The sequence below is a fragment of the Ambystoma mexicanum genome, chromosome 1q (genome assembly GCF_040938575.1).
Source record: "Ambystoma mexicanum isolate Mex_15411 chromosome 1q, UKY_AmexF1_1, whole genome shotgun sequence".
Classification (NCBI taxonomy): Eukaryota; Metazoa; Chordata; class Amphibia; order Caudata; family Ambystomatidae; genus Ambystoma; species Ambystoma mexicanum.
Genome location: NC_090922.1, coordinates 1195935910 through 1195959230, shown reverse-complemented (window position 1 = coordinate 1195959230; position 23321 = coordinate 1195935910). Strand labels below are relative to the sequence as shown.

General features: G+C 47.6%; 1 protein-coding gene across 3 annotated transcripts in view; it reads right to left on the bottom strand.

Annotated features, from left to right (window-relative positions):
- The window catches only part of DEPDC1 (DEP domain containing 1), a 324213-nt gene that overhangs the window by 237750 nt on the left and 63142 nt on the right, over positions 1-23321 (bottom strand). For all 3 annotated transcript variants that reach the window (XM_069641927.1, XM_069641928.1, XM_069641929.1), the window contains exon 3: positions 8345-8498. In XM_069641927.1, the coding sequence (XP_069498028.1) occupies positions 8345-8498 (154 nt within the window). The remainder of the gene's footprint in view (positions 1-8344; positions 8499-23321) is intronic.

The window sequence follows — 23321 nt, the reverse complement described above, 5'->3', positions numbered from 1 at the left end:
TCCCGGGAAAGCTGTTGCTTTCATGGGCTAGCAAGCCTTTGTGTGTGTTCCACAGGAAGGGGGCTGGTACGGTCTACTAAAAGCCACATGCTAGGTACCAGTCTGCTGCTGGGATGATGTGAAACCAGTAGTTGTCTCGACTGGACGACAACTAGCTGTTTGAATGGAGCAGATACTTTCCATTGGTGGGCTTGGACTTGCTTTCAGCTCCGGTTTTGGATAAGAGGACTCCGGCAGCCATTCTTCAGATGTATGCTGAACCCAGAATCCTTAGAAGAGCAGCCAGTTTACGACAAGACGACTTCTGCAGTGGACCAGCATCCTCTCCAGTTAATGGCCCAGTGAAGCCCTGCTAAGTCCCTTGTCAGTGCTTCGACCTTTGGTCTAGTGGTATCAACGTCTTCAAGTTTGCATGCCCCAAGAGGCTTCGGAAGTGTCCCTGGAATGCTAAGCTACCTCACCAGAATAGACACTGTTGAACGTTCAAGCCCGGAACAGTACCTGCCCTGGGAGGCTTCTGCCTGAAGTGGCTCTAGGTATCCTGTGTGGAGGCACAAAGGCTAAACCAAGCACCCAAAAAAAAAAAGAAAAAAAAAAAAAGAAAAAAAAAAAAAAGAAAAAAAAAAAAAACACCACACACCACAAACACTGGTACCATGTTCGACGCTGAAGTAAAAAGCAAACATTTTTTAAAAAAAGTAGAGACAATGGTGGCAACATTATACATGTCCATGGCAAGGGGAGAATATTATGGACAGCCATCCACTGAAAAGTGAGAATTACACCGTGAAATATAGAAAGAAATCCAGGGAAGCATGACCAAGCTCATAATAAAATGTATGGCACTGGATAAGGGAAAATGAAGAAGCAGAACAACGGCTTAACGAAGTGGGAACCTCTTGAAAGTGGAATCTCTTTATGAACATGCATAGGAGTCCTTTGAACTCGCACATCGCTTGGCAGTCTTCAATAACAAATCAAATTGCTGGAGACCACACAGGAGGACAAAAACCAATCAAAGTGCAACATCAGTTTGAGGGCAATCACCAGAACGGACTGATCTCTTGGGGTGACCCTTGCTAATTTTCTTGCTGTTCCTTTGATTGGCATTCGTTGGCACCCTGGACATTGTTTGAAAGCCTGCCTCAGAATCGCCATTTCTTTTTTTATTTTTTTTTATTGTGCAATTAGTTCAGTCATTTAAAACTTTAAGCACATAATGTAAAGAAACAAAGTAAAAAACAAGAAAGGCAAAGACAACAGAACAGTTCTAGTCAAGTGACCAATCACCAAATTCCCCTTACTGACTTATAAGACATTCACAATAATTAAAGTAGAAAATAACCTTTTAAACTTTCCACATTAAAATCAGTATGTATACACAATAGTAAAACATAATCACCATTTACGAATTCCTCTAGAGTGGACCCACCTGTGTGGCCCCATCTGGAACTCAGAAATGAACATTGGGCCCTCTGAACATTTCAGCTTGACGTCCTAATGCGGTTGGGCCTCAAATTTCCATTGCACCTGTGTGCCATTGGGAACTTCCCATGGCCACGTCCCACTTGGAGACCTTTCTCCTCGGGGTGATATTGCTAAAATTCACAGGTAAATACAGTGAAACTATGATTGGCCAATCTTGCATTAATCATCTAGTAACTTTTCATGGTGGTAGCCTTGACAAGTAGAATGTTGAGGATATTACTTCCTCTGTAACTTTTCCACTCACAAAAGGGTTCAGGTGTCTTTCTGGCGCCCACTCCTTTTTGTATCTGAAGAGGACTGCAAGCATTAATGTCTGAGCAAGCAAAACTGTCAATTAATTTGAAGAACGATATTCTGTGGGGTACATTTACCAGCCCAGAAATGAGCAGTTACAGAAATAATGCTGCACTGTGACGTCGGAGCACATTTTCCTTTCCATCAAAACTGCATTTTAGCAGTTACAGAACCATGGCTGCGCTGCGTCCGCTGTGCACATATGGGACGAGATGGAGCACAGACACCCCGAGTGTCGGCTGCACTTATTTTCTTCATGGGAATCCAAAGAGGAATTCAAAAGGCAGCCTGGCTCAGCGCTGGGATTTGCATAAACGTCAGACTGCCAAAGAAAATGTTCCATGTAAAACGACTTTGCACTGGTGCCAGCTTCATTTCTTAACCTCATCCAGCGTGGGTTTTAGTAAAACAGCCATGTTCAACCATACTCCGGTTGTACACCAGCAAATTGGGGTATTCCTTACTGAATGGCATGTTGTGTCAAGCAAAATTTGTGAAGGGCAGAGAAATCCATTTCAGGCCGTATGACCTGTATTCACTCTTGCAACAAAGTAATCCATGCAGAAGACTTCAAAAAGAAAGCTTTTTCTCCCTGGCTGTCATGATCTCTGCTTCCAAAAGGTCAGGGTTTTCCCAACTCCCTTGGAAGCAGATCCATAACCCAGGTTCCGAGTGCCAACCAGTCCCAATTGGGACCTTTTGGACCCAGTCCTGGCGCCAGTGGCACCAGGCTCATAAATATGCCCAGTCCCAGCGCTGGAAGCGCCGGGCTCATAATGCTTGGGTGGACTTACCTGCAGCAGACCATGCTGCTTACTTGCCTGCCAGTTGAGCCTCTGATCCTCTTCTGTTTGGAACTACTTTTCCTGTTGGGTGGGGCAGGAGCCACTCCCTAGGTTCAGAACACTGGAACTCTTCTGGAAAGCAGGAACTCTTTTCTTACCTAGGCGTGGCTGTGGAAGGAGACACCTAAGCACTACAGGAGGCTATTTAAACCACACCCGATGGATGAATCTTGCTTTGCGTTATTCTGCATCCTCTGCAGCAGAACCCTCATCGTGTCTTCTGCATCTGATCCTGGGCCTAAGGAAAAAGGCTTACCATCCTGAATCCAGTCTTCAGCAACACCTATAAAGACAAGAAAGAACAGGTTAGCATTACGGTCTTCAGTGACAGCTCTTCACTTACCTGGGCCATCGGCTGTCACCAACGCCTCACTCTGCATTCTGAAAGACAAAGGCTTACCTACTCTTCGTGCGCTCCGGAGGTCTTCACACTGCATTCCGGCATCTGAAAGACAAAAGCTTACCAACTCTTGGCACGCTCCGGAGGCCTTCGGCGCTGCATCCCGCATCTGAAAGACAAAACAAGGTGCGTGTAAAGACATTGGGGAACTTTAATACTCACGTGCCATTACTCCTTTCCACATCTAACCCAGTGGGTATTCCGGCACCCTGCAGCCGCTCCGAACTTGTACCTGCAAAATAAAAAGACAGTTAGAGCGCATCGTGAAGCAGGCAACAAGCGCTTACTTACGTGCTTCCAGGCGCTTCTATTCATCACACGGGCTCCATCTTCAACTCACTTCAGCCCGTCATCCACCATCGCCGGAACCCTGCAAAACAAGAGACATCATTACTAAAGACATTAGAATTACTCGAAACTTACCGTTCGTGCAGTAAACGACGGACAGCAGTCCTCTGAAGTCAAGAGGCCTGCTCCCCTTATCCAGTGAAGAAACTGGTTACAGCACCCTGCCCCGAGGCAGATGGAGAGCACGGCGTTCACTTACCTAAGACATCTTACCCTTCGAGTCAAACATACAGTGCACAGAGGTCCAGCCCAAAGAGCCAGCCGTGTGTTACACATCACCTTTGAAGATACGGTATACGCCCAGTCAAGACCGGCGCCTCTACGGGAATCAGGTGAGCGTTACAGAACGCAAAGCCTACCACAAAACTCCCGTCCAGGCGCTATGGAAACCTCGGATACCGACCAACTAGCCCAGTTACTTGGGGAACTAAGGGCAGAAGTGCATGCAGCCCGTCAGGAAACAAACGCTCTAAGAAGGGAACTGATTATTTCCAAGGAGCGAACAGATGATCTCGCTAGACAATTGCTACAGTCACAAGCCGGACAGACCCCATTACCCGCATCTGGGGGAAATCTTCCTTCTACATCCTCTATGAATCCAGTGCAGATCAACCTACCTGGGAATGTACCTCTGGCTCCGCCCGAACGATTTTCTGGTGACCCAAAGAGGTTTGCAGTATTTATCAATCAGTGCCGGTTGCATTTCTTATGCCGGCCAGCAGCCTTTCCAACTGATCAAGCTAAAGTAGCTTTCGTGCTTTCGTACCTTAGTGGCAATGCGGCAGACTGGTCGATCCCTCTAGTAAATCAAAATGATCCGGTCCTCCATGATTTTCAAGCTTTTCAACTCAGTATGGAAAAACTGTTCGCAAGACATTCACAGGGGCAGGCCTTGGACAATGAGCTTCTTTCGTTGCAACAAGGTAATAAAGACCTTTTGGCTTATATTGCGTCTTTCAACAGACTGATAGTGGAAACTCAATGGCCTGAGGACAAAAGGAGTACGCTGTTTTATAGAGGTCTATGTGGAGAGCTCAAAGATGTGTTAGCCCAAGTAGTGAATCCCCCACAAGATTGTTCTGACTATATAGACTTAGTCGTTCAAATAGATCACAGACTGCAGAACAGGATGGCCGATCGTTCCAAGTTTGATGCTCGAGTATTTTCCAAACCGCCAACTCCTTCCAAAGGAGTAGACTCCGGGGAACCTATGCAAATAGGGGGTCTGAAAGGTCCTCTAACACAAAAGGAGCGGGAAAGGAGAAAACAGTTGCAATTATGCCTCTATTGCGGAAACTCAGGGCACTTTCTTCGAGACTGTCCGGTGAAACCTGCTAAGAAGGCAGTAGGAGCTGCAGTTACCAAAGTTACAAACTCTGAGCAGGGAAACGACCTCGCCCGACAAGAATAGAGGTCCTCTTGCCGAGCGTGAAAACCAGTTCCGTGACCTCGCATTTCGTGATACCTATGGTCCTCATTAGCCCTGATAATCTGGATCGATTACATGCAATTGAAGCTTACGTCGACAGCGGTGCCATCTGCAATTATGTGGATCATGAAATGGTTTTGAGGATGAATCTAACTCTTTGTCCCAAGGCTGTAAAGGACGTCATTACTACGGTGGATGGTACGGAAATAGCCTCAGGGCCAGTAACGCATACCACTCAAGAAGTGACGCTAGTAAGTCAAGATGGACACCATGAGAAGATAGTGTTCGATGTGATCAAGGCCCCTCAGTTTCAGATTATTCTAGGAATACCTTGGTTAGAGAAACACAATCCTCTGATCGATTGGCGAGCAAGAACGGTCCAGTTTCCAGAATGTGTCTCTACTTGTCACCCTCCACCTGGTGTTGCACTGGCAGCAATTTCTTCAGAGACTCCCCAGTTACCTCCCGAATACCAAGATGTTTTCCGGAAGGATCAGGCTAACTCTCTACCTCCTCATAGGTCTTATGACTGCCAGATAGACCCGATACCTGGATCTACTCCGCCTTGTAGTAGAATTTATGCCCTCACCGAGCCTGAGAACCTTCACCTTCGACAATACTTGGATCAATACCTGGCAAATGGGTTTATTCGTCCTTCCAAGTCCCCTGCTTCTTCAGCTTTGTTCCAAAAAAGGAAGGAGACCTTAGAACTTGTATAGATTATCGCTCCCTGAACCAGATCACCGTTAAGAATAGATATCCGTTACCTTTGATCCCTGAACTCCTGGACCAAGTCAGAAAAGCATGCATATATACAAAGCTGGATCTTAGAGGAGCTTACCACTTGGTACGAGTAAAAGAGGGCGATGAATGGAAGACGGCCTTCCGCACCAAGTATGGGCTATTTGAATATCAGGTCATGCCCTTCGGACTTTGCAATGCCCCGGCCGCCTTTCAATATTTTATGAACGATGTCCTCAGAGAGCTCATAGATGTGTGTGTTGTGGTTTACATTGACGACATCCTCGTTTATTCTTCATCGGAATCTGAACATTGGAAACACGTGAAAATGGTCCTCGATAGATTGCGTCAACACAAACTGTTCGCTAAGTTGGAAAAATGTGTTTTCAACGTGACTGAAGTTGAATTCTTGGGATTCATATTATCACCTGGCGGAGTGCGTATGGATTCAAAGAAGGTCGATGCAGTTCTCAAATGGCCATCACCATCCTCCGTAAAAGGTGTGCAAAGCATGTTAGGCTTCGCTAACTTTTACCGCAGGTTTATCCCCGAATTCTCTCGAATAGTCCAGCCCATCACTGCCTTGTTAAAGAAAAACAAACGTTTTGAATGGTCTACCGAGGCGGAACAAGCTTTCCCGGATTTGAAGACTAAATTTATCTCTGCACCAATCTTAAAACACCCTCGCCCCGAATTACCCTACATTGTGGAAACTGATGCTTCAAGCCTTGCCATGGGGGCAGTTCTATCACAAAAGGACCCGGCAACCAATCAGTTGCATCCCGTGGCATTTTGGTCCCGCAAATTCTCGCCTCCTGAAATCAATTACACGATTACTGACTGTAACGCTCACCTGATTCTCGCAGAGGCGCCGGTCTTGACTGGGCGACTACCGTATCTTCAAAGGTGATGTGTAGCACCCGGTTGGCTCTTTGGGCTGGACCTCTGTGCACTGTATGCCTGACGTGTAGAGTAAGATGTCTTAGGTAAGTGAATGCCGAGCTCTCCATCTGCCTCGGGGGAGGGTGCTGTAACCAGTTTCTTCACTGGATAGGTAGCGCAGGCCTCTTGACTTCAGAGGACTGCTGTCCGTCGTTTACTGCACGAACGGTAAGTTTCGAGTCATTCAAATGTCTTTAAAGTCTTTAGTAATGATGTCTCTTGTTTTGCAGGGTTCCGGCGATGGCGGATGACGGGCTGAAGTGAGTTGAAGATGGAGCCCGTGTGATGAATAGAAGCGCCTGGAAGCACGTAAGTAAGCGCTTGTTGCCTGCTTCACTATGCGCTCTAACTGTCTTTTTATTTTGCAGGTACGAGTTTGGAGCGGCTGCAGGGTGCCGGAATACCCACTGGATTAGATGTGGAAAGGAGTAATGGCACGTGAGTATTAAAGTTCCCCAATGTCTTTAAACGCACCTCGTTTTGTCTTTCAGATGCGGGATGCAGCGCCGAAGGCCTCCGGAGCGTGCGAAGAGTTGGTAAACTTTTGTCTTTCAGATGCCGGAATGCAGTGTGAAGACCTCCGGAGCGCACGAAGAGTAGGTAAGCCTTTGCCTTTCAGATGCCGGAATGCTAACCTGTTCTTTCTTGTCTTTATAGGTGTTGCTGAAGACTGGATTCAGGATGGTAAGCCTTTTTCCTTAGGCCCAGGACCGGATGCAGAAGACACGATGAGCGTTCTGCTGCAGAGGTTGCAGAATAACGCAAAGCAAGATTCATCCACCGGGTGTGGTTTAAATAGCCTCCTGTAGTGCTTAGGTGTCTCCTTCCACAGCCACGCCTAAGTAAGAAAAGAGTTCCTGGTAAGAAAAGAGTTCCTGCCTTCCAGAAGAGTTCCAGTGTTCTGAATCTAGGGAGTGGCTCCAGCCCCACCCAACAGGAAAAGTAGTTCCAAACAGAAGAGGATCAGAGGCTCAACTGGCAGGCAAGTAAGCAGCATGGTCTGCTGAAGGTAAGTCCACCCAAGCCTTATGAGCCCGGCGCTTCCAGCGCTGGGACTGGGCATATTTATGAGCCTGGTGCCACTGGCGCCAGGACTGGGTCCAAAAGGTCCCAATTGGGACTGGTTGGCACTCGGAACCTGGGTGAAACGGTTTGAGCTGGGCGTTAGTCAGGACGACTCCTTTTACAAGTCTAGATTGAACACCATCAAGCATTAGGGATACAATAACATGGTCTGGCAAAATCAAAACAGAGAGAACATGTAACAAAATCGGAGTCAAAATCTGAGCTGAGAAATCTGAAGGAGGAAAATTAGGAGCAGAGAAACCATATGTTACAGTTTCTAATGCACCGTTTGGGAATTGCAGAGAGAATGTGAAGGAAGCCTAGACACTTCACTTTTCAAAGTTAGCACTACTGGTGAATTCTTTCTGGACAGAATCACAAACACAGGCCATGCTCAGTCCCTGCCTAGGACTATCCATACACTGACATGGATGGTTTAAGCCGAATGTAAAGTGTGGTCGTGTCTCAAATATTGGGATAGTGTACTAATTTATATAGTGCATCGATATTGGGCAGCAACATATTTTCTCCAACCCAAAACATTTATAAATAAAAGGAATGATGATTGAAAGCATGTGGTGTGTTTAATTATAGTGTCCATGCACAAATGACTAGCCATCCTGGGTTAATATATATTTGAACTGTTTGGCAAAGGAGTCAATAGTTTGAAGGGGAATTTAATATCAACATCCATCTACTCAACTGGAGCACATTACAAAATAACGTCAACACAAGAATACATTAAAAAAAGTGGAAGTAGTTCACACTAATTTCAATTATAAAAGCCATTACCTTGTCTGAAGGCGAATCACTTTTCTTAGGAGTTCTTCTTGAAAAGTGGGGAAATTTAAAGCCACGGTCCTTTTCTTTGGCAACATTTTCTGTACTGCTCCTTCTCCACAATGGATGTCTTGGCACAGTTTTAAGTGGAGAGTTTGTTGGAAACCTGCCAAAAAAAAAAAACACCAATTACAAAAAACCCAACAATTTGCTATCCATCAATTATATTGATAAAAGCTGGATATTCTAAATACCCCAAAATGGAACAGGTTGAGCACTCTCACTTTAGTCATTCAGAGTCCTCCACTGCAAATAGATATTAGTGATGTGTAGGGATAATACTACCGGACTAACCCTCCAGCCCCTTCTCTCCCGCACCCCCGCAGCCTGGGAACAAAAGTGATCATTGTAAATAAAAAGTGTATTGTCCAATCAGGGGTCCAAGCGCTTTACTCACTTCCTGTGTTAGCTCTTCTAGATTTGCTGGGATAAAGGAACGCTTTCCCCTCCCACACTATGCATGGTGTGTGCTGGATCCCTTGCATCTGTCCATTCTTTAATATGCATCATACTTGCAATGTAGCCACGGTGGAGATCAGAGGGTGGGCACTAAAAGACATCTGCAACAGCTCAGTGTCGGAGAATCAGATCAGGATGCAAGCTTCCTGTAGTGAGGGAAGCTGCTCTGCATGTTCGCTGGCCTTGCTGATGCATGCTAGGGGATAGGGTGTGTTATCCCAATCACCTACACCTGGACAACGTAAGCTTGATATATTGCATTAATGGAACTTTACTATGGATTTCAAGATGGCTACCAGAATTTTTTTCTCTCTTTTTTTTTTTTAGAGATCGGTCAGGATGCATGCTAGTATAGGGACGTTACTGACATGCATGATTTTAGGACTTAATTGGTAATTGGTATCCCAAGAAGGATAAAAGTTCAGAAACGGCTTATGCAACTAAAAGTTAACAAGCCTGGGCGACAAGGTTGGTGCTTGGAACATTATTTGCATTGCGATTTGTATGAAGTGGTCCTCAACCTTATTTTCCATTTAGTCATCTTGAGCAAAAGGAAGGTGCGATTGTATAACACTGCATGTGTACAAGTCTGACAAATTGGTAGGACACAAGCATTCTAGATGAAGATCTTTTTCTTAAGATCCTTCACCTAAAAACAGATTTAGAAAGACCACTGCGTGCGGTCTCTCTAAATGGAACCGACATGCCCCTGCTGCACCCGAGTGCACGTCAGGAAGCGCACGATGAGGAGAACGGGTAAGTGTGGGGTGGGGGTGTATGTAGGTGTTTTGGTTTAGTGGGGTGAGGAGGGAAATTGGTGGGGGATGGGGAAACCCTGAATATAAAATCAGACATTGTAAATCAGTCTTTCGAGACCTTTAAAATTAGGTATTTTTACATGTAACCCACAAAAGCATTAAAGAAGTGAGCATTCATGGATCTCTAGACTGTAGAAGGGAATTGGGCTCACAGGATACCCCATTCGCCCAAGTAATATTCACTTGCAGTACATACTATGGCTATTTTCTGGACAGTCAGTGAACATGCGTTTTAGAAAACAATGTTGCGAGGGTGGATGTCAGAGCGCTCAATTTTCAGGAGAATACATTTTTACGAAATTGTTACTCGTCAGCGTGACAGAAAAGACATCAAATAGCCCCCTAATAGAAAGGCTGAAAATACCTGCTCAGTTCTCAAAGCATATTGACGTAATGATACACGAGATAAAAAGCTTCTTGCATGAACTTGATCCCCCCCCAGCTGGTAACAGTAAAACTGTAGGGAGCATAAGCAAGAGGGGGGAAAATCAAGATCAATAACTACATTATGTGACGACTCGAGGGAATTCATCCCTTCTCCCAAGGTTGAGCCTCCCCCTTTGAGGCTAGGGGGATGGGCCCGCTGAGAAAGACACTCCCCTAAGGGTTGTGGCAAGTGGGACCTCACTAGAAGAGACTCCCCGCAGGGGCACAAAGACCCGTTCCTCTAAGAAACTCCCTTAGCCACAATGGCATACATGGGACTAAGATGGCCAACAGCAATAAATCCATAAATTGGCTGAAGACAAAGTTAACATATACCATGATGATCAAGGAACAGAATATGGCTCTTTAAAGGACAAACTTCCAATTCACTGCGATGAGGAGGTTTACGAGAGGACATGCCAAGCCAAGATGGAGACGCATACGCCAGCAGGGGAGGCCCCCTGATAGTGTAACACAGGCAAGAGGCGGTGCAGACGGGAGGCCAAACAAAGGCCACAGAAAGGCCTGTTCCTGCGCCCTGGACCCTCATTCCGTCCCCCTCACCAAGGGAAGAGGGCAGGAGCCCCTTCCTCATCTCAGAAGCCAGGATTACAGCCGTTAGCTGTGCGGCATCATCAGAGGCATATTACAAGGCCTACCTGACCTTGTCTCTTCGCCCTGCCTGACCCCCGCATGCCAGGCGCTTCGCAGCACGAAAACGAGGCTGAGCCTCACATTTGAATCGAATTTCCCGCCGGCAGGCGGATCCGACGGCCACACAAAGGCCTGTTCGGAGCACTGTGGGCCTGGGCCACAGATACTGCCCTTTAGTTCTGGCAAGTGGAGGCTCCGGAACACTCGCTACCCCGTCTGCAGAACTATCCTGGGCCTCCGTTATATGCTTTATCGACTAACGAGGCGTCACTGATAAGCCAATGCTTTCAAGCATCCATATACCCACCTGGCCATGTGAGTAAACCAGCACTCTGCTATACCCAACACTTTATGCCCATTGTGCCAGTGTATTAGATGGATGGTCATCCAGTTCATACAACACAGTCTTGACAACCACACTGTCTTAAGTGCTATAGCGTCCCACGGGGACTCTGAATTTAGGCGTTCTAGCTATAGATTGCAGCCTACCTGGCCTTGGTTGCTAAGACGCACAATATATCACTCAATCTTCTACACCCTTTCCTTTCTGCTGCCTCGCTCTGCACTCGCCCGTTCACTCCGGTGGCAAGTGCTGGTCTATCTATAGGGCCTAATACCGGTTTGGTTCATGAATGCGAACTGACCTCATTTGTCTGTGTTGTGCCTTATGGTCACTAGCAGACCACATTTAGACTGTGTTGTGCCTTACGGTCACTGCTTTAGTCACTGCAGCTGCCCAACCATTATATGACAATTGTACTCAGAACTAGTCCTCCGCACACACTGCTCACGGCTGCACACCTCTCAAACCATACTGTGATGCAATGCAGATACACACAGACCACTAGAATTGTGTCGTACCCTATGGTCGCTAACAGACCCTCTGATGTATGCATTTTAGTCAATGTCAGGAATTGTCACACCTAGGAGCCCCCTGATGTATGCATTTTAGTCAATGTCAGGAATTGTCACACCTAGGAGCCCCCTGATGTATGCATTTTAGTCAATGTCAGGAATTGTCACACCTAGGAGCCCTCTGATGTATGCATTTTAGTCAATGTCAGGAATTGTCACACCTAGGAGCCCCCTGATGTATGCATTTTAGTCAATGTCAGGAATTGTCACACCTAGGAGCCCTCTGATGTATGCATTTTAGTCAATGTCAGGAATTGTCACATCTAGGTGCCCCTGTTGTATGCTCCAACCTCACAACTAGTTGTATCCAATCTAGATACTATAGTGCACAGGCTGTACCCGACCGATTCTACCCGACTCGAACCAGCCACCATCTATCTTAGTCTGGCCTGCTCCCCACCAGCGCCACTAGACTCCACCGCTATCCACAGACCATGATCTTATGGCTCGCCCTAACCATGTTCCCTTTCTGCTTAATACAGGACAACGTACCTTGTAGCAACAATAGCTACATAGCCCACCAGGACGGCCTGGCTAAACTAGGGTGCCCCAGACACCACCCCATCCCTTGCCCCACTCCTTTCCTACCCTCCACACCCCCTTTCCCCTCCACTTACCACCACCCTCTCACATCCACACCCATGGCCTACCTACCAACAGCCACCACAGTCCCATTGCTAAGTCTAACCAAACCAAAATGACCACCAAACCTCCCACCCGCTTTAAGCCGCCCGGGCCAACCCCCCTCTCCCTTATTCCCAACATCACAGCCCGCAATGACAGATTAGGCTCCAGGCTCCCCACCACAAATTCTAAACCTAACTCCAGACCTTACACCAAAACTAATACAAAGCACATTGCACCAAACAGGCTCACAACCAAACTACAAACCTCCCCCACAGCCACGATCACCACCCACCTCCTATATATATAGACCCCAAGGGACCTTCGAAGAAGACATCACATCCCTCATCACCGAAATTTCCAAACCAACAGCACAAATCGTGATCCTCGGAGACTTCAACCTCGGCTACCAAGACCCAAACGATGCACATGCTGCATCCCTAGCCAATGTCCTAACCGATCATGGTCTCACTCAACTCATTGTACTCCCCACCCACCAAAAAGGCAGAACCCTTGATTGGGTAGCAACCCACAATTGCAACACAACCTGCAAAGACTCCCAACCTCTGGCATGGACCGATCACCACATGATCCCCTTGAGGTTAACACCAATCAGGTACTGCCCAATAAGCACCCCATGGCACCAGCATGCCCCACCAGGAATAAATGCAACATCACTGCTGAAGCCCTACTACCACTGGTCTTACCTACCCTCAACGCTCTCCCAGCTAACGCTGACTTAAACCTGCTGATCGACACCTTCAATGATTCCATGGCCAGAGCAATGGACACCGTTGCCCCCTTGAAAATACGCAAAGCCAAACCCAAAGCTCATCTGAACTCGTGGTACACCCCTGAGCTCAAACAACTCAAGAAAGAGAAAGCTAAGGCTCACCACACCTGGAAGACTAACCCACTGCGGAAAACAAATCCAATCTCACTAACTTATCCTCACTTTACAAAAACGAGATAATCCGGACCAAAAAAAGATACATACAACACCAGGATCACTCAGGCAGGATCCTCCACTAAAGAATTATTTAAAATTCTGAAGAACTAGAAAACCCTATTTTGCCCCCGGAAACCTGCCTGAAAGACAAATCCTGGTACACCAACATCCAGAACGCCCTCAGTAAAATTTTAGGACTCCAAACTAAAATCGAAAACAAACGGCAACAACTCTTCAACAATAATGTCACCAACCTTAGCCTACCCACACCTAACACTAGCGCAGGCTTTTCGTTCAAAAAAGTCACCATCCCGGAAGTTCAAAAAATCATCACCTCCCTGAAACCCAACAACTGTAAAGGCGACAGCTGCCCGGCACAGATCATAAAAGATGCAGCCAGAGAGCTCTCCCCCTTCATCACCAAACTCATCAACCTATCCCCCACCAATAGCTCTATCCCCAGCAACTTAAAACAATCATGGGTTCTCCCTCTCCTGAAAAAACAATCCCTCGACCCGGCCACACCCACAAACTACAGGCCCATCACCACAGTCCCCTTCCTACTGAAAATCCTGGACAGAGTTGCCTACATCCAAATTCAGGAATACCTAGAATCCAACCAACTGCTAGGAATACGTCAATCTGGCTTCAGACCTCAACACGGAACTGAAACCGCCCTTGTTGATCCCAAAAGCCAGATTGATGAAATTAAGTCAAAAGCCCGTGCCGCAATCCTACTCCTCCTAGACCCCCTCAGCGGCCTTTGACCTGGTCAGCCATGAGGTCCTCTGTAATCACCTTGCCACCGCAGCCCACTTCTCCTCCTCTGCCATCACATGGATACAATCCTTCCTGGCAAACAGAACCATACGAGTCTTTTCCACTACAGCTGCAGCAGACCCCATCCCTATCACATGCGGGGCCCCACAAGGTTCCTGTGTATCCCCCACTTTGTACAACATATTTATAAAGCCTCTATTTGACCAACTGGACCATCTGGGTGTCACCTACACAAACTACGCAGATGACACCCAGATACTCCTCACTATCTCTGGTAATTACCAAGAAGACTCCGCCCGGATCAACAAAATATTCTCCATCATTCAGGCATGGATGGCCTCCCATGGTCTCTGCCTGAATGATGAGAAGACAGAGCTCCTAATCGTTGGCTCCCCCAACACTCTAACTAAACTTGACCCTAGCTATAATAACATCACCATCGATGGTCATTCCATTCCCATAGCCAAAAGCATAAAAACCCTTGGCTTCTATCTAGTTGCCAACACCAACCTTAGCAAACACACCAATATGACCGCCTCAGCCGCTGGCTATACCGGCAAGCTCATTAGGGCCAGCAGACCCTTCCTATCACCCAACAGCTGCCTCCCCCTTGCCAGGGCCCTAATACAATCCAAACTGGATTACTGTAACAGCCTGTACCTAGGCGCTAATCAATCCGTACTCAACAAATTGCAGGTAATACAAAATAACGCCTTGCGCGCAGCCCTCAACATTCCCAGACAAGAGCATATCTCTGCTACTAGGAAAGCCTGCAAATGGCTATCCATACGCCAAAAAATTGATCTAAAAACCATCTGCCTCACGTACAAAGCCCTCAATCACCTAGCACCACCTTATCTAGCTAATAAACTCACCCTGAAACCTGCCACCAGATCCTCAAACACTCTTTGCCTACTAGTGCCCAGGTTCCACCTAAAAAGAGCTGGAGGGGTAAGCTTCACAGTGCTTGCCCCCCAACTCTGGAACTCCCTACCGCTTAACATCAAAACGGTCGAATCCTTCCAGATCTTTAGGAAGCAGGTCATCAGCTGGCTGCTAAACAAAGAATAACACCACTAACTCTAGACCCGTGCGGATACTGGCTTAGACACTGTATTTATTCTGAAAATTGTATATCGTACGTACTGCATATGTTCTGTTTATTGACCACTGTATCTATATGTATATATTATAAACCTGTACGAAGTATGCAACACACAGATACTTCTCAACTCTAACCAAATTCTTAAGCGCCCTTCTACCTCTGGCTTTGGAGCGCTATCCAAATAAAATAAACAAACAGACAGACACTGGGAGCCAGCGTGCAGAATCAGTGATCAACCGAAAGCACAGGAGACTGAAACCAGTTGGTGGTATGACCACGGAGACATTGTGGTGGGCAGCCAAGTACACCGACACCAACCTGCTGGGATATCAGCCACTGCACTGGTTACCGGAATGCCGAACAAACGGAGTGAGCTAGACGTAGGCACGAATGAACCGGCAGAGCAACCAGGCAAGAGAGAAGTTGGCCTGTATAGCAGCCCCTAAAAGATAAGGGAAAACCCAAACACATTGTAAAGGAGTTGCAATCCGCAATACAGAAGGTGACCAGGGACTCCCTCAAATAGTAAATTAAAGAGAAACGTTAAAGTAAAAGCAAAACACCCCTCATCAGAAGAAGTTAGTAATTCTCCTGACCTTCGTTTGAATAGTGGTAGGGTCAGTTCGGATTAGTTTTGGGACTTGTTTGAACATTTCCTGAAGACTAACAAGAACCTTATTTATGTATGCTGGGAATTCCCCAGAACGATAGGCACTTTTCTGATTATTTAATAATCCTTTCTGGAAATATCACTGTGTCCGCATCCTTCTGACCACCCACAATAGTCAACTTAAAAGATTTTTTTAGAGATGGCCCTGCAAGTTCCCAAGAGATCCTCGTTACAAAAGAAGTGGCCCCAAAGACAATGAATAAAGCCCAATCAGTGCAGCTGGAGAATAAAGGCTACATCGACAATAACATTACCCTTCCAGTACTAAATGTGGGTAAATCTTTAGCTGGATATGAAATGCCAAAAAGGTACAGATCTAAAGTGGGGTGGGGGGGGTGGGGGGTTGGGGCGGGGGTCATAGGGTGCTTGTTGAAATTATTGGACAGACTAGAGCTAAAAGGGGCTTGGAGGGCTGGAAATCAAACTTGAATATTGATCAATCCAGACAGGCCTGCCCATTTCCCCCACCCCAATCACAATTCGTACCCGCCCAGAGATTGCGATTACAAATAGATTTGACACTTTAATAGTAAAGGAAGGTGTAGTTGTGAGAGGAATGGAGGGCCACTCTAATCAAGAAGCAATAAAAGGTAGGATCAGGAATAATAGTGGAATACAGGGCCAGACAAGATTCGGCAGCAACATTGTGCTTCACAAGCAAATTCCAGAACTTAAGAGGCAGTGAAACACCCACCAGACTAGATGCAATTGGGCTAAAAATTGTTCCAATAATCCCAAACCCATTGACAGTGTTCCTCCAAATAAGAAAAATATCACAGCGAGCGAAGTTAAAAGGGTAATAGAAGCATTTGTCGCAAATAACCTTCCATCCAGCCCCCGCCCCCCACTCCCCGCCGCCCCAAGTGGTACAGAAACAGAATATGCAGATTCCTTATATGGGCAGTATAAAACCTGCCACCAAAATAATGGTTGTAGGGACAGAACTGGGAGGACGACCAGTCTAATACATAGAAACATGAAAGATAGTTCTACCTTGGGACTGTGCCAAAACTAAAGAAGCCAGAGAACCAGTGGAAGCACTAATAAATAAGACCGTCCATTAGATTAACATAAAGAGGGGTTGTTATAAGGAGAGACATATCGAGGTGCACGCAGCAAACATCCTTAACCAATAACCTGAAAGACATCATCCAGATAAAACTTAAGGAGAGGAGACTAGTTGATGGGGTTAGCCCTGCATGGTTTAGAAGTCTCGAGGAGAGAAATGCCACAAGCAGATAAGGGAACGATGGAGGCAGAGAGATTAAATGAAGCAGTCCCCAAAGAGAAAACGTTAGTGGACATTAGAAGCAAGGATTCTACCCATAGTGCAAGTGTAATTCGGCACAGGGCAACAGCCTGCGGACCCATAAGAAGCAGCTTAGATAAAATAACACTTAATTTGTCATCCACAGGTAATGAGTACAACTCACCGCCGGCAGGTGCAAGCCAGCCTCTGACAAGGCCGATGAAAAAGGCCCCGTTTTGCACCTAGGAGCTAGTTGCAGCCTCCCCTCAAGACGGAGAGGGCAGGAACCCTTTTTCCCCCATACTCTGCAGTCGCACCTGGCCGATGATCACACAGAAATAATACGATCTGCACTGCTCAGCGTACTTCTACCTACAAGAATTCAACATCTCGACCTCTAGTCAACTTCGCAGTTTCCTGGTGAGCACAATCTGCGTGTCCGTCCATCCATCCATCTAATATAGCTTAATTGGCAAGATTGCACAGTTCGCCTCTTCACCAAGCTTTATCAGCTGTTTTCCAATCCTTGCCGGACCGCAAGATGGCCGGGGCAATGCAGAGCCATATCGAGGCTGTACACTGTTGCTAAGCAACAGGCCTATATGAAATCCTGTCCATCCGCCGGCAGGCGGAAGCCAGCCTCTGATTAAGGCCGATGAAAAAGGCCTGGTTTTGCACCTGCTGGTGCACTAGTGCGCGGGCGACACCCACTACATGTCCATGAGTAGGTAAGCCTCATTCTGTGTCCCTCCTCCTTGGTCTTGCCCCGCTCTGGATATCAGCCATCATGGAACACCATCCATTGCACTAATATATCATCGCCTCCTTGAAATGGACTGCTGCATACCCTCTTAAGATGATTGCAACCTTTAATGAACTCTAACCTCTGCCCACTCGTGCTAGAAATTGTCTGCTCACATCTTGACTTACTTTGCACTGCCACTCACGCTGTCCGTTTGCCCGCCACTAGCCTACCATCTTAATTGCTGGCGCAAAGTTTGTCGGTCGATCCCGTTTTTATTTCCATTGCATTCCACTTGTTGCCGCTCTATCCCTGGTAACCTATAGGGTTGCTGCAATTGCAGAGCTTGACGGCCGCCTTTATATGTACTCATATTGCCGCATACTCTGTTTTTGCTTGAATTACCACCCTGTGATCGCAATTAGGCATCAATGTAGACATACCTTGTTTTTTGCTTGCACTGCCACCCTGTGATTTCAAATTAGGCATCTTTGCACTTCACCAATTGAAATTGTATGCCGTACGTATTGGCATTTCATTAATGATTTAAGTTGACTTGACTACATGGTAAGCTCCTATACCATTATGTACATACCTTACCTTTTTTTGTTGCACACTCCTGCTACTCTACACGACAATATCAGTGGCCTGGCCTCACCCCAACTTCAACAGTGCCTTATCCATCCAGCTACCGTCACTGCGAAATTGTTGCTCACCATGTCGTGCTCATCACTCACCTCTAGCTCCTTCCCGCCACTGAGCACTCTCCCATCCACCTCCTGCCCTCAGCTTGCCATCGACACCATGCCCATTTGCACCACGCTACCCCATTCCTGAACTCTCCTGCCTTATGGTTGGAACACTTTGCATCCAAACCTACCCTGAATCATCCCTGCGCACTACATCTCAGACTAGGCTCCAGACTCTCTCTCGCAGCTCGCCGATCACATGTCCATCCCCCCCCCCCCGTTTGACAGCCCCCACACCGGAATCACTCTATACCCCCCCCCCTATACCCTCCACCCCCTTACAATCTCACACAAAGTCCTAAGTTTACAGGTATTAAGCCCACCCTTCCCTTAGTCTCATTGAACTAAAATATTAACTCTACCACTGCCAAAGATACCTTGATTAAGGATACCCTTGTCAATGCCAGGTCACTCCTTGCTCACGCGTTGGATATTGCAGACTTCACCTTAGTCCAAGATCTAGATTTCCTAGCCATTGCGGAGAACTGGTTACACGCAGCAGCGGGAACTACAATCTCATTGGCCATCCAGAATGGTTACTCCTTCCTTGGATGTGACCGAAATACTAACCAATCCAAAAGGAGAAGGTGTCGCCTTTATTTACAGAAGCTCCCTTGCTCTCAGACTCATCCCCAACCAGCATTTGCCTTCAGCAAAGCTATTATCTGTCAAACTACCCATCTCACCTAACCAAACCACCACCTTCCACCTTATCTACAGGCCTCCAGGACCAGCCTCCACCTCTGCAGAGGACATCACATCCCTCCTAGTTACTAACACCAATCCCAAATTGTATTACTAGGGGATTTCAATCCTGGTTTTTGTCCATCGCATCCAGGAACCTACTCACAACAAAGGGAGAACCCTGGATTGGCTAGTCGAGCTGAATTGCAACATCAACATAGTGTCTAACACACCTTGCGTCTGGTCAGATCTTTTTACGATAACCTTCAATATCAAAGCCAACAACCAATGCTCTAAACAGAACATAGCACCTTCCATTAGCACAAGAAACAAGAGAGAGACATTACCAAGGAGAAACTGATCCCTTTAATCCTACCCATACTTAACGATGCCTCCGTCGTGCGCAGACGCCCAGAGTCCTAGTCGATACCTTCAATCAAACCATTCTCAAAGCTATGAATACCATCGCCCTCATCAAACTGCAGAAACCTAAACCTTGTGCACACCGACTCGTGGTTCACACCACACTTTGAAAGGAAAATAGAAACACTGAGGCCCGCTGAAAAAGCCATCCTTCAGATACGAATAAGGACAGCCTGATTATAGCTTCCCTCATCTATAAAGAGACAATTTTCCAAGCCAAAAAGAAGACACTTATAACCAGCGTATTCTGCAAGCGGAATCAAATACTAAAGAGCTCTGTAAGATACAAAGAACTATAATCACCAGCAGTCCCACCTGACACCGGTAGCAATGATAGTACATGGTGCTTCAATATACAAAAATCTCTACGCTACAAACTAAAATCATTGCCAAAAGAAGCAGTTTACAGACTAGCAGTACAATACTCACACTGGCAAAACCAACGCGCCGTTACACACCCTCAAACCTTTTAGCTTCTCACCACTATCCATTAAAGAGGTAGAAACATCCTCCGTAAACTTAAACCATCTAATTGTCAAGGTGACACGTGCCCAGCCCCTCCCTCCCCCCACACCCCTATCATCAAGGAGGGTACCTATGAATTAGCACCACCGTTCATCACCGCCTTCATAAATCTGTCTTTCAACACAGCCATCGTCGCAGATAATCTTAAGGATGCATGTGTCATCCCCCCCCCCTACTAAAAAAAAAAAATCTCATTAGACCCTAGTAACCCAACCAATTACAGGCCCATCCCCTTTCTACTTAAAATACTGGATCAAGCTACTGAGCTGCCCAACTGCAGATCCAAGAATATCAAGAATCTAATAAAATTCTAGGCCTCAGACAATCTGGCTTCCGATCAAGGCATGGAACAGAAACCACCCTTATTGACTTAAAAACTCATGACCTTAAAGATAAAATGCAAGTTGGCCCTCTTACTATTGCTAGACCCATCGGCAGCATTTAATCTGGTCAAATTCTTTGCCGTCATCTTAAATGGGCGGCCCACTTCGCCGACAAACCCACGACATGGATTAGATACTTTCTGGCGAAAAGATCCATGAGGGTCCTCTCCCCTCGGCCTCCGCTGAACCCTTGCCAGTCCCGTGCGGGTTCCCTCAAGGATCCTGCGTTTCACCTATACTATAACGTGTTCACTAAGCCACTCTTCGATATTCTTGACTATTTGGTTGTCACCTACACTAACTACGCAGATGACACCCAAATACTCATTTCTATCACTGGGGACCACAGCCGACACTAAAGCCCTCAACAATGTCTATCCTGGTGGCTAACTGCCGAACAATGGAGACGTAAACCTCCATTGCTCCTGTGCCGCCAGCCTAATCCTGCGTCTTTAGACACTGGATCGTCCAAACTTCTCTCACAGCTGTGTGAACACATGCTGCAGCGAATCCAGAGAGTGCGGAGCAGAATCTCAGAGTATTAGAAACTAGGAGCTGCGGTCTCCGAGCCACACAACGCACACAAGATGGCCGCCGCGCGCTCGCTGTAGGCGGAGGGCAGAAGAAACAAGACGCTGCGAAGAGGGACCGGCTAAGAGGGGGGGGGGGGGACGGGAGGGAGTGAACCGGACTTCGCCTGGGCATTTGGAGATCACCTCTAGCTGTGAGGCAACAATCCTGCTGGTACCTGTAAGGGTGAGGGGACGTTGAAGGCACGAAGTGCCTGTCCGCCCCCACCGCCTGTGCTGGCCCATGCACGTATCGCACTGCCGGCACTCCCCGTCCCCAGAGCCAGCGCTGTGCAGCCTGCTCTCCCCTAGCTGCCGCCGGAGACCGAAGAGGGTTGAGATGTCTCCCGCGGGGGAGCGCAGAGTTGAGCAGCGATGGACCAGCATCCGAGACTGAAGGGACGCGCTCGACCTCTGCTAACTCTTCCCCGTTGGCGCCAACACACACAGGGACACGCGACCAGAGTCAACACAGCCGGATTAACTTGCCGGCAACAGTGCGGGCGCTCTGCACTGTGTAGAGCGCCTGCAAAGACCCCCACGTCCACTAACACCTGCTGTTCTACTAAGATAACTTGGCGGTAAGGAGAGTGGGGTGGCCGCGGACTGGGACTAAAGAGCGAAGGCACTGTCCGCCCCCTCCCAGCAAGGTCCCCCCCTGCTCGTTGGGGTGGCTCTGCTGGGTCCCTGACAACCCCCTATAACTGTGGGGTGAGCCCGGCGGGGCATACAAAGCACAAGCTCCATATCAAGAGTTAAGATAACAGGAGGTGGAAGCGTGCGCCCACCACCCCGACCCTACCCTACCCACGTAAAGGAGCCACAACATAACGGACACAAGCGCAGGGCGCACACCCTAGTCCCTCACAAACCGGACTGGATGAGGCACACAACACTGCCAAGTAAATGCACAGGGGCAACAGAGCGGAACTCAACTAAAGAGATGCACGCCAACACCATCTGATGCAGACCGAAGGGAATACACCCCAGAATAACCGTAGAAACCTCCCCCTGGTTGTGGTGGACATGTGTGTACCCAATACATGCGCCTGATTTAAATACACGACCCAAACCACCGAAAGCTTCACTTTCGGAGCTATCCCAATACATGGGCATGTAGCCAGAGCGGAATTGCGCTCCACCTCTGCATGAAACGAGCAGGGTATCCTCAACGGAGCGGACAGAAATGTGTGCCTCGTGCTATCATAAATCCAGAGGACACCCGCCAGTCGTCAATCACCCCCTGAACTGTATGTGTGTAAACACTGGTGCACTACCTAAGGTGGAGTCGTGAGATCACTGGCCACAAGACGAGAGGAACTAGGAGTGGGTGACCTCTGCAACGTAGAGAGTGCTGCCACTCTGAACTGTGGTGGCCACCTGCAGCTGGACAGGGCACGTGCCTTCAACGAGTGTGTGCTACAAAGTATGGCCGCATAGCGAGGAACGACCATTGCTGCATGAGCACACGTATGTGCAAGTCCGTACTCAGTGTAATCCCGGAAAGGCCCCTGTAACCGGTAGCCACCCCAGACAAAGTGACACTGAAACACCACCAGCACAACTGGCGCAGATCCATGTGAACATCACCCACACAACACCAGGACCCGGAGCGGTCACCCCTGACCCAGCAACCCCATCTGCCTTCTCATCCCGCCACCGACTTCTCCCTCCTTACGGGGGACAAACTTCTACCGACACCACACCGGATACCTGGAAATGGGGAAGATAAGCCCAGAAAGACCTCTACGCAGAGCAGAATTGAGCAGTACGCTACCACGCCATCGACGCGCTCCCAGGAGCGGCCGCCAATATCGGAGTCAGACTGCATGGAGGAAGATATCTCCCTCAGAGATATGAGTGCCACTGCTAGCTCCAGAACTTCAATGTTAAAGAAGATGGACAGTATTGGTGCGGACATGCCCTTACTAAGGCACGATCTGCAAAAGTTGACCTCACACACTGGGGAAGCAGCAGCACGGATCTCGGAACCCGAGGACAATATACGAGGGATAAACCGTAATATGTCCGGCATGATGGCACGTATTAAACTCCTGGAAGCTAGAGTGGATGATAGTGAAGGCAGATCCAGGCGAAACAAGATTTGCATCCTTGGCCTTCCCGAGAAAGCAGAGGGAGACTGTATGGAATTGTTCTTCGAAGAATGGCTAGTGGACACATATGACGCACAATCCTTCTCTAAAT